This window comes from Harmonia axyridis, chromosome 1 (genome assembly GCF_914767665.1).
Source record: "Harmonia axyridis chromosome 1, icHarAxyr1.1, whole genome shotgun sequence".
Classification (NCBI taxonomy): Eukaryota; Metazoa; Arthropoda; class Insecta; order Coleoptera; family Coccinellidae; genus Harmonia; species Harmonia axyridis.
In genome coordinates, this window is record NC_059501.1 from 55,005,285 (window position 1) to 55,017,396 (window position 12,112).

General features: G+C 33.1%; 1 protein-coding gene across 1 annotated transcript in view; it reads left to right on the plus strand.

Moving 5' to 3' along the window:
- The window catches only part of LOC123689028 (dynein light chain Tctex-type protein 2B), a 33,920-nt gene extending 22,859 nt beyond the window's left edge, over positions 1–11,061 (plus strand). Inside the window, exons 5-6 of the mRNA XM_045627821.1 lie at positions 10,463–10,653; positions 10,878–11,061. Of these exons, the coding sequence (XP_045483777.1) occupies positions 10,463–10,653; positions 10,878–11,043 (357 nt within the window). The 3' untranslated portion in view covers positions 11,044–11,061. The remainder of the gene's footprint in view (positions 1–10,462; positions 10,654–10,877) is intronic.
- The last annotated feature ends 1,051 nt before the right edge of the window (positions 11,062–12,112 follow it).

Consider the following 12,112-nt stretch of genomic DNA (forward strand, 5'->3'; position numbering starts at 1 on the left):
GGAAAGTAGCTAACACAAAACTGGATATGTCATTCGAAAGCATACAAAATGGACAAGTTTTTACTGCAAAGAAAACATATTCTGAATTTAAGGATATCGGGTGTGGTCGTCAAACTCTATAAGATCTATCTCATTTATTGTTCCATCCTAGCTTTCGGTCATCATTGTGTGACCATATTCAGGGAGCTGAAATATACATTCAGTGAAACAAAAACAACAAACATAACTCAAAACACTCACATCAATTCGAGATGTTGAGGAGTTAATAGTTAAAAATGCTTCAATGGTCTGATTATTAATCTGGAAACTACGATTTTTCATTCAGTATTATCTCTCAAAATTATTCAAAACATATTCTCATTTATAGTTTTTCTTGATTAGAAAGATACGACTATTTTGCTCTCTTCAGAATATTTGGATTCACCACTTCACCATACTCGTCAGTGAAAATCTTTTGCCACTCATGACTGCTCATATCAAGGCAAATTTAATGCACTTTCGGAATATATGATCAAATTCGATGAGGACGCAGGAATGAATAAGATATAATTGGTTTTATGGAAAAAAGTCATAAAGGACCCCGCACGTTTAGTAGGGAAAATGGCTTTCCGTGAATTTGGCTGAATTTTTGATATGTTGTAGTTCTTGATGAACTGATCAGAAAAGTCCTCAGCCATAAAGCTCAAAAATGGACAGTTTTCGAGATATCGAGCTTTGAAAATGGATTTTTTGCAATTTTCGGCGTTTTTGCTCATCAATCAGGGAGCTCTCATTTCTGGTTTTTATGGAATTTGGATGTTCGGCGGCCAGAACCCGACTGAGAAATGATCTTCCTTGGTTATATTAGGCACCGCCATCGATAATTTTTTATACACTGCTCCACATTGGCTATGAAATGAGATACAAAATCCAAGATGTTCCATACATCTTTCCATGCCACAAGATGACGCCAGAATAATTCAAATGATCGAGAAACGACATATTGTGAGATTTTTTTAAGAGAGACCATAATAACTGAATCCTCATATATCTGATGTCCAATAATATCAAATATGTTAGCCGAAATGTTCATAACCAGGCATCGCGAGCTGTAATGGGGGAAAATGGGAAAATCATAATCATATATCCTCAGGGATAACAATTGTGATCACTATTGATGTTATTTACATATGATATGTGATTTGTTTCTCACAAATCTCGATAATCTGACAATGGGGTACCAAGACATTTTCCTCAGAATGTCTCGAAATTGATGATAGCATCTCACAGACAAACGAATCCGTGAAAATGTCTGCAGTTTTGATACAATATAGTACTATCCTGGTAGAATATAGAAATCCAAGTGTTGGAAGCAAACTATGAATGGAACTTCCGATATTAACCCACGAATTCTTGAAAATATTTTTTTTTTCTATGAACTTTTTGAACTTCACACATACGAATGAATACTATTTAATAATATGATCGTTGGCAAAATGAATGAGTAGATCAATCAAAAACAATATAATAATGAGAGTAACATTCATAATAATAATAACAATAATGATAATAAACAAAAAACTTTTAAAATTATATTAGCAATCGCAAGAAATCATTTAGAATATTATGAATCGAATCGGGGGCAGAATTAATGATTTGATAACATAAAACTATATCAACGAACGTAACACAATCACAAATCATCTCAAAAATAAGAAGAAAAATCAAGCCTTTCACGCCATGTAAACTCCTATCTAACTACTCGATCTTTGGTTGGGTGGATACTACCTCATCAAATCATAATATCATTGATTCATTCTGTTGGCAGCATCGATCACATAGTTCAATAAATCGGAATTTGGATACTTGACTCCTTGGTTATGGCGAGCATAACCAAGGAACCATAAAACGCTAGCAATGTGAGCACAGCACCCTACGGTCCGGGCACCCGATTTGCATGTGCAATAATAGTCCTGTATTGACTCTTCATTTTCGTCGTTAGTATACACAATCCAGAGCTGATATTTTGCTGCGTTCCGGAATCTGGAATAAACTCATTATTATATTGTTTTTGATTGATCTACTCATTCATTTTGCCAACGATCATATTATTAGATAGTATTCATTCGTATGTGTGAAGTTCAAAAAGTTCATAGAAAAAAAAAATATTTTCAAGAATTCGTGGGTTAATATCGGAAGTTCCATTCGTAGTTTGCTTCCAACACTTGGATTTCTATATTCTACCAGGATATTACTATATTGTATCAAAACTGCAGACATTGTCACGGATTCGTTTGTCTGTGAGATGCTATCATCAATTTCGAGACATTCTGAGGAAAATGTCTTGGTACCCCATTGTCAGATTATCGAGATTTGTGAGAAACAAATCACATATCATATGTAAATGACATCAATAGTGATCACAATTGTTATCCCTGAGGATATATGATTATGATTTTCCCATTTTCCCCCATTACAGCTCGCGATGCCTGGTTATGAACATTTCGGCTAACATATTTGATATTATTGGACATCAGATATATGAAGATTCAGTTATTATGGCCTCTCTTAAAAAAATCTCACAATATGTCGTTTCTCGATCATGTGAATTATTCTGGCGTCATCTTGTGGCATGAAAAGATGTATGGAAGATCTTGGATTTTGTATATCATTTCATAGCCAATGTGGAGCAGTGTATGAAAAATTATCGATGGCGGTGCCTAATATAACCAAGGAAGATCATTTCTCAGTCGGGTTCTGGCCGCCGAACATCCAAATTCCATAAAAACCAGAAATGAGAGCTCCCTGATTGATGAGCAAAAACGCCGAAAATTGCAAAAAATCCATTTTCAAAGCTCCATATCTCGAAAACTGTCCATTTTTGAGCTTTATGGCTGAGGACTTTTCTGATCAGTTCATCAAGAACTACAACATATCAAAAATTCAGCCAAATTCACGGAAAGCCATTTTCCCTACTAAACGTGCGGGGTCCTTTCGTGAAATCAAAAAATGTTAAATTGAAGAATAACCACCAACATTTCGACCATGTGTTATATGACATTTTTTGTTGCCAATCACTTGTATAATCTCCCCTTGAAGTAAGGCCGTTTCAAAAGTGTACACCCTGTATATTGTTCAATTCATCTTGGTTGATTTCAGCGAGAAACTTGCTGTCACAAAAATTTGTTGCAATCAATGGATCGAAAGCACATGTGGTTGTCAGACTTATTTTTTTGTCTTCATTTTGTCTCAAAGATATTGAACATCGTTTGAATTCTCTTAATTTACTTTCTGTTTCGTTCCATCTGCTCTGCCATTGTTCGATTATTTTGTTTTTGAAGTTGACCAAGTTAACATCGATTATGTGTTCCCTTGTAATACTTACCAGATGTTAGTAATATTAGCAATCGGGATAAATATTTTCTCCAAACACTCCCTTCCTTAGGGGTTTAGTAGTCAATAGCTCATAAAAGTTGGTTGGGATTTGTCAAATATATTATCAACGTACGGTTCTATTCGGCTTGTTTCTATTGGTTTGAAAACAAATTTTATCTTGAAAATATGCAAATAAAACCGAAAATTAGTAAATATGCACTGCAAGGCGAAAATATATCATTTGAGACACAAATTTATACGCATTTGCATATGAGGTTAAGCAAATGCAGATTTATCCGAAGCATAATTTTATAATACAATACATTTATGTATCGCACTGGAATAAGTACAAATATTTCTAAAACTGTAGGGGAACAAAATCCATACCATACGCCACAAAATGAGCACAATTTATCTAAATAAGAAAATTTCCGTCCGACAAGTAAGTGACTGACAGGGAAAACTCAAAATATCTCGAAAACTGAATGGGCACAAAATTTTTTTCATGCGGCAAAAATTGGCACAAAATGAGCACAAAATACCCAAATAAAAAAAATTGAAAATTTCCATGTATTAGTCACAGCGTCAAGTTGGTGACTCACGGGAAAAACTCGAAATATCTCGAAAACCGAATGGGCAGAAATTTTTTTTATACGGCAAAAATTGGCACAAAATATGCACAAAATACCGAAATAAAAAAATTTGAAAATTTCCATGTATGAGTCACAGCGTCAAGTTGGTGACTCACGGGAAAAACTCGAAATATCTCGAAAACCGAATGGGCACAAAATTTTTTTTATACGGCAAAAATTGGCACAAAATACGCAAATAAAAAAATTTGAAAATTTCCATGTATGAGTCACAGCGTCAAGTTGGTGACTCACGGGAAAAACTCGAAATATCTCGAAAACCTTACTTACCGCTACAGCCGTAATAGTTTCAAGCAGAACAGTAAAATTGTATATTTATGGACAGTAATGTACACGTTCTTCATTATGTTTGCTCAAAGTTTTTTAAATTATCAGGAGTTGAAGGTTGAGTTCTGTAAAGGCTGTAGGAAATATGTACATCTTTTGTTTAATGTTTTTTATCCCGACTCTTCTAGTCCTTCATGAGACCCTTCAGAAAATTAAAGCTTGTACGAGAAAATTTTTTGAAACTTTCTCTCCTAATTTCTGGGACAAGCTTAAAACATTTGATATGCTCTAGCGTACATTCTTGCATTAATTTTTCATGAGTAAATCAGTTGGAAGAAATGTTGCTCTAAGCAATAACACTTTGAATTGATTTACTCTTTTGCCGATTGGGGTCTAAATCAGACTCCTTCTGATGAAGGAGTCTGTATTTGTCTGATGACAAATACTTAAAAATATTCAGAATTTGTCAACACACAAAGACGTTGATCTATTTCGTTTTGAAATTTTCTATTGTCAAATCATCCTTCAGAAAATGGGAAAAAAATATCACTATTATCTACCTCTATAACTTGAACATCCATTTGGTTTACCTCTATATCTTATGACCTCTGTGAGTCGATTTTGATGAAGAATGAGCTATATAATTCGAACTACGTCCAAGTCGAACTATACGTAACTCGAACAGAAATCTTGGTTCCGTGGTACTTCAACTCAAAGAGATTTATATATTCCGACTAGGGCTGGGAATCATGAATGAATGATTTGAATATTCGAATAATCATTGAATAATTATTCGAATAATTGCATTTTGCATTATTCGAATAATCATGAATATTCACTGAATAGTTGAATAATCAATGAGTACTTTTCTATTCATAAATAATCAGTAAATAGTTGAGTATTCACTGATTATTCAGTGAATAGTTTTCTATTCAGTGAAGTTACGAATAAAAGTTTGAATGATCACTTGACTCACTATTCAGGAATGATTAAAACAAGGTTTTGTGATTCACTACGGACAAATCGTTTCATCAATATTAAAATTACTGGAAATTACATAATATTGAAATTGATAGATACAATTGGGTAATTCTTTACTTTAACGCCCCCTCGTATTTTTCACTTTTTTGTTATTTTTCATTGAAAATGTGCATTTTACAATGATTCTTGATGGTTTAAAATTATTCATTTAATAGTAGTAGAAAAAGGTATTCAGCCAAAGAAAAATTAATAAAATTTGGATCGCATCAATGAAAAAATATAAAAATGGAATATAAGATTGTAACATATGAATTCAGCAATAAAGAGTTCTAATAATAATAATATAAGATTCTACATTCGAAAATGTAACCTTGCCTTCCTATTCCGTATGTATTGCTATTTATAGACATTGCGAACAGACGAATCTTTATATTCTTTTAAATCTATGGTCTTAAAATGTACAGGGTGGGCAAATTTCGATGTTTTAGCACTACAACTTTTGAACCAGAGGAGATAGACAAAATCTGATACCCACTTCTCGATCTCTTTTTCTGGGAAACTAAAAAGGGTAGTTTTCGTTTTTGGCCACCTTCTTTTGTTTTCGAGTTATAAGCGAAAATTGGAAAAATGGCGAAATCGAAAAACATTTATATCTCCGCTAATACTGATGATAGAGCTCTGAAATTGAAACATTATACAGGCACTTTTTTACGTAGAATCCAGTGGCGTGCTCGTATTTTCAAAAGGGTTTTTAATTACTAAGCTATGACCCAAAGTTATGTTTTTTTAAATGGGAACACTAGATTTTTGTGCCATTTTCTGAAAGCTCAATTTTTCCTGATTTCAAAAATATATAACATCATATGATTCGGATCAATATAAATAATAGAAAATGGCCAAAAACCTCTTTTCACCTAAGAGTCTCTATATTTCTATGGTTTCAACTGTTGATGAACACAGAAAAATTGAGCTTTCTATAACAAGAGCACTGTCCTTCCGTCAAACTGATTATTTCTATGCTTTTCACTTATTTCTACAAAAATCGAATCTAGATATGTTTTATAAATTTTTTATCTAAAAATTGATTTGGAAATAACGGAGAAACCACAAGATCGAATTTTTCAATCGAAAGAGTTGTATTGAGATGCATGCATCAGGAGATTATTTACATAGGTCTCCAGAATCAATACGCACAAGTACCAATCCATTTTAAACAGCATATGAAACAATGCATATCTGATTGAACTCAACATTTTAATTACGAAGGGACAAACAAGAAATAATATTTAACCTAATAATGACAACAATTGCACAACGCACAGTCGACACCTCTTCTCGATATTTCAATAGATGAATATTTGAAACTGTGTTCAAGCTACCTAGGAAAGTTCGTTTATCTTTTCGAAACTATTTGTATAAAATAAATATATAGATTCGAATTTTGTAGAAATAAGTGAAAAGCATAGAAATAATCAGATTGACGGAAGAACACTGCTCTTGTTATAGGAAGGCTCATCAACAGTTGAAACCATAGAAATATTGAGACTCTTAAGTAAAAAAAGGTTTTTGACCATTTCCTGTTATTTATTTTGATACGAATCATATGATGTTATATATTTTTGAAATCAGGAAAAATTAAGCTTTCAGAAAATGGCACAAAAATCTAGTGTTCCCATTTAAAAAAACATAACTTTGGGTCATAGCTTTGTAATTGAAAACCCTTTTGAAAATACGAGCACGCCACTGGATTCTACGTAAAAAAGTGCCTGTATAATGTTTTAATTTCAGAGCTCTATCATCAGTATTAGCGGAGATATAAATGTTTTTCGATATCATCATTTTTCCAATTTTCGCTTATAACTCGAAAACAAAAGAAGGTGGCTAAAAATGAATACTACCCTTGTTAGTTTCTCAAAAAAAGAGATCGAGAAGTGGGTATCAGATTTTGTCTATCTCCTCTGGTTCAAAAGTTGTAGTGCTAAAACATCGAAATTTGCCCACCCTGTACATACATCGACTGAAGTAACATCCCTAACAAAACTGAATCAGAAAACAAAGTTTTTTGAAAATTCCGTATAATTGATCACGAAGTGTATTCTTGAAAAATTTTATGTTCTCAGAATCCGCTTGATCATTCTTTTTGTACCTCTAGACCTGTAAAGGGTCTATGTAGATTGTATTGTCCCAGCGAAGGTTTTACTGCGTCTATTTAATTTTAATATTTATGCATATTCTTTGCTAGATCTCAAAGAAGATCAAGTCCAATCATGGGTGACTAGGTTTTTTGAGTACAATATTCGAATAAGTATTAACTGAATAATCATTGAATATTTTCAATATTCATTGAATAAACATTTATATCATAAGAGCACTGAAAATATTCGATTTTACACCGAGTCACGAGAGCGCAACTCGACTGGTAAATGACAATTTATTTGTTTGGATTCCGAACACTGACAGGAGAACCAAAAATGACGGTAATAGAGCGTATATGGCGAGAGGCAAAACACCAAAACGATTATACCTTGTCGCAAAGGGTATATTCACTCATCAAAACGCTCGGATTTTATTGGTTCATTAAAACATGAGTTTAATCACTGAATATTGACTGAATATTCATTGAATAATCACTGAATAATCATTGAATAATCACTGAATAATCATTGAATAATCACGGAATAATCATTGAATAATCAACGAATAGTTGAATATTCATGAGTACTCATAAATAATCAAGCATGAATATTTGTTTGAATGAATTATTCGAATAATCGAATAAATTTATGGATGAATATTCAAATACAAAAAGGCGAAAAAGTCCCAGCCCTACTACAAATCCTTCTGCCAATACCTATGACTCCCAAGAGGAAGTTATATTCGAGGAAAAAGAGAACACATACGAGTTGAGAGGGCGGTAAAGTAAGGCTTATCGTGCCAACGGCGCTGTCGCAGCCAATTCGCTACATGAGGGAGCTGTGTCCAATCAACACTCTAGGAGCTGTGACGTTGAGCGTGGCAGTGACCCGCCACAGCTCTATGCAAAGAAGTTGCGGTTTTCCGATGGTGCGTCCTCCTTCTGAGGTTTACGGTGTTTCATCCAGAGATCACTGACAAAACATCAGTTAGGCACTCAGTAATGCCAATTCCCATAGTGGAGATTGGTGAATGTGCCTAAGTGCGGGGGGATTATAGCCTAAGAGCCAGTGGACAGCTGAATACACATATTTTAGGAAAACCTAAAATTCCCTCAGTGAGTCTGTTGTATCTATCGATCATGATATGGTAGCTAGCTAAGCGCGGTTGCGGTGGCCTCAGCTACCATCAGGAGCGACAGATGTGAAAATATTATGAACTTAAAATGTATTTTAGGAAAGCTGCCGATTTAATATGTCAAAATACACTCGGGCAAGGACAACTTTGTGCTTGCCCTAGAAATGACAACATGGGCTGCGCATCACTCTTTAAATTGGAACCTGTAATAGTGTAGTAGTGACTCCACTACAGCTATTTGGTAGAGATCATTGCCAAACGGATAATTCCTTCTTTGATCTCGAGATGGACTTCTTCAGTTAGGCAATCCAGTGATTTCTGCCTAAAACAACCTCTCACTACATCGAGGAGAGGTGACTCTGCTACAAAGCGGAGGCTCTCATTAACCCGCCGGGGCCGCACAAGAGTCTGGCGCGACGCCTATGGCGCACTACGATGTAACGATGGGTTGATGAGTTTAATTTAACGGGAATTAAGAAATTTGTAATGTTGTTGACTATTTATTCAATTGTTACTAAATATTTATTTGCATCACAATCTACTAGTTTGTGAATAACTTGAAACGAACCAAAATTAGGATATTTCCCATTTTCAGGTATCTTGGTAGATATGGAATGATTAACGATTCCATCTTCCATTCGCAATATGATGATGAATTTTCAAAATTCGCTATCAACATTAGTATTAAATTTTATGATCTATCTTCTACTAACATTATTCAATTGATATTGATAAAATCTGTCTAATCGAAAAGAATAAAAAGTATCTTCAGCAATTTTATCCCTAAGCTTACACTTCTAATTGAAGAAGCTGATTATAAAAGTTTATTGAGTCTACTTGATGAAGATAATTTAATATTATATCAAAAAATTAACAACGTGTCTATTCCTTTCACATTAATATATCTTTATGATACATTTTGTATATTTTTATCCTGGAATATAATTTCAATTCCAAAAATGACAAAATTAATAACCAACTGAAAGAAAATTCAAAATAACTGAAACTGTTCAAATTGAGTAAAGGGTTACTAAATTGAATAACTAAATTAACATAAAAACATGTCTTACTAGAGGAACAATTACGTTTAGTTCGTTTGAAGTTCCCCAATTGCAAATTTTCTGAAGTAGATATACAAGTGGTGAGTAGGAAAAATTGTATTAATTAATTAATTAATACCAAAATTCCGAAACGTACTTCTGTTTTTATGTTTATTCAGTTGTTCAATTTGTTAATAGTTAACTCAATTTGTAAAGTTTTACTTATTTTGAATTTTCTTTTGGTTGATTATTAATTTTGTGATTTTAAATTGGTAATATATTTCAACACAAAAGTAAACCAAATATATCATAAAGATATATTATTGTGAAGGAAATGGACACAAAGTTGTATATTTCTTGATATCAATATAATAGCTATCTTAATTTTTCTAATATGAAATTCGGTCAAAGCATTATAACACTGTTTCAAAAAACTGTTAGACTGATCTAGATAGATCCAAATTTGAAATACAACAACTGTACTGGTGATATGAATAGGTGTTCTACAATGTAACTAGAATTTCCTTTGATTGTCATTATTTTTTATATTTGATACTTCGGGCACATCAAATCTCCCAATACCTCTGATCTGCATCTGCGTGTGATATCTTTCTCGAATATAATGGAGATGCAGATTGGGGATGATGTAATTTTGTAGCTCACTAATATTATTTGATTAAGAAAATTTGGAATAGTTCAGTATATTCGTGAGTAGGATGATGTCAGTCAATTGATACTGAATTAGTTCGCCGACGTTTCGAGAAATAAAAATAGCGGATAATGCATGTCTATAAGTTTGATATACATATTATAAAAAAGATAATTTGTGAATAAAATGTATTAAGGATATAGATGTAACCTGATTTTCTGATTCAAACATATTTTTATCTCATTTTACAGTCTGCTCGTTTTATGAATACTTACAAATTAGACTCTGACAAACCATTCAACGCAGAAAAGGTGCAGAAGATTCTTGAAGAAATTCTACTTGAAGCTCTTGAAGGTCCCTACGATGAAGTGAAATGCCCGATAAAGGCTAAACAAGCATCTGCTGCTATACGAGCTAAAATCAAAGAATTAGAATTCGATAGGTGAAATTTTTTTTCACATTTCTATCTAATAATTATTTTCATTAATAAACTATTCAATTTACCATATTATCTTTCTATCATTATATAGAGAGACATTGTGATTTAACTGATTTATCATCTACTATAATATCATTTCAATTTTTTTTAAATATATCGTTTATACATTTTACGTTCTTACGGTACTGGAGAAGCTCTATCAAATTTCTGATGTTCTTTATTTCCAGATTCAAATTGGTGTGCATTGTCACGATTGGAGAAAAGCATAACCAAGACGTTATGATTGCTTGCAGATTCCTTTGGGATGTGGAGAGAGACCGATTTGCAATGTTCTCTCATGAAACCAGTCATGTCTTTGGGGTGGCACTATGTTTTGGACTGTATTATGAATAAAAACCATAAATATTTGTATTTGATCGTTAATTATCCTCATTTTCTCCTCCAAGATAAAAACATATCAGTTTTATAAAAGTTAGTTGAGTTTATTTCATACCGATACATTACAAAGGAATAAATGCTTAGTTACCGTAACTATAAACATTGTCATAACTCCCTTGGGAGTTAAACAGGGCAGTTATAGATCTTTAACTCCCTCTAAAGTGTTCACAAAAACAAACCGACAGTTGTCGAATTTACCACTAAAGTTGTTACCCGAATTGCAAGGATTTTCTATTAAACGGTTGTCACTGTTAATGACTGTATTCAAACATGAAGTTGTTTCCCTTCTTTCATCTGACATGCCAGCTAACAATCTTGCAGTTTTGTTTTTCAATTCCATGCTGTCGGCTAATAGTTATTTATAATACAAGTGCAGAAGGCATTGATATTCTTCCACGAGTTCAAAATTCAAAAACGAGACACGAAGTGGCGAGTTTTGGAATGAACGAGTGGTAGAATGAGCCTTCTGTACGAGTATTATACATTATTTTCTCTAATTCATTGCATTTTCATTGAAATTAATGAAATATTTCCATAAATATATTTTAGTGATTTTTGCACTGAAAAATGTTGGTTGCAGAACTGATTTCTTTAAGGCAAATTGATGAATTGACAGATAAAGCCGTGGCGGAAAGTTCGGAGTACCAACATAGAATAATAAAATATAACCATGAAAACTGTGCGTTTCTGATATATTCTCGCACGATTTTGTTCTACAAGATGTGGAAGAATGAACGGAATAACCACAGAATTAGAGAATAGTTATTTATAATACAAGTGCAGAAGGCATTGATATTCTTCCACGAGTTCAAAATTCAAAAACGAGCCACGAAGTGGCGAGTTTTGGAATGAACGAGTGGTAGAATTAGCCTTCTGTACGAGTATTATACATTATTTTCTCTAATTCATTGCATTTTCATTGAAATTAATGAAATATTTCCATAAATATAATTTAGTGATTTTTGCATTGAAAAATGTTGGTTGGCAGAACTGATGTCTTTAAGGCAGATTGATGAATTGACAG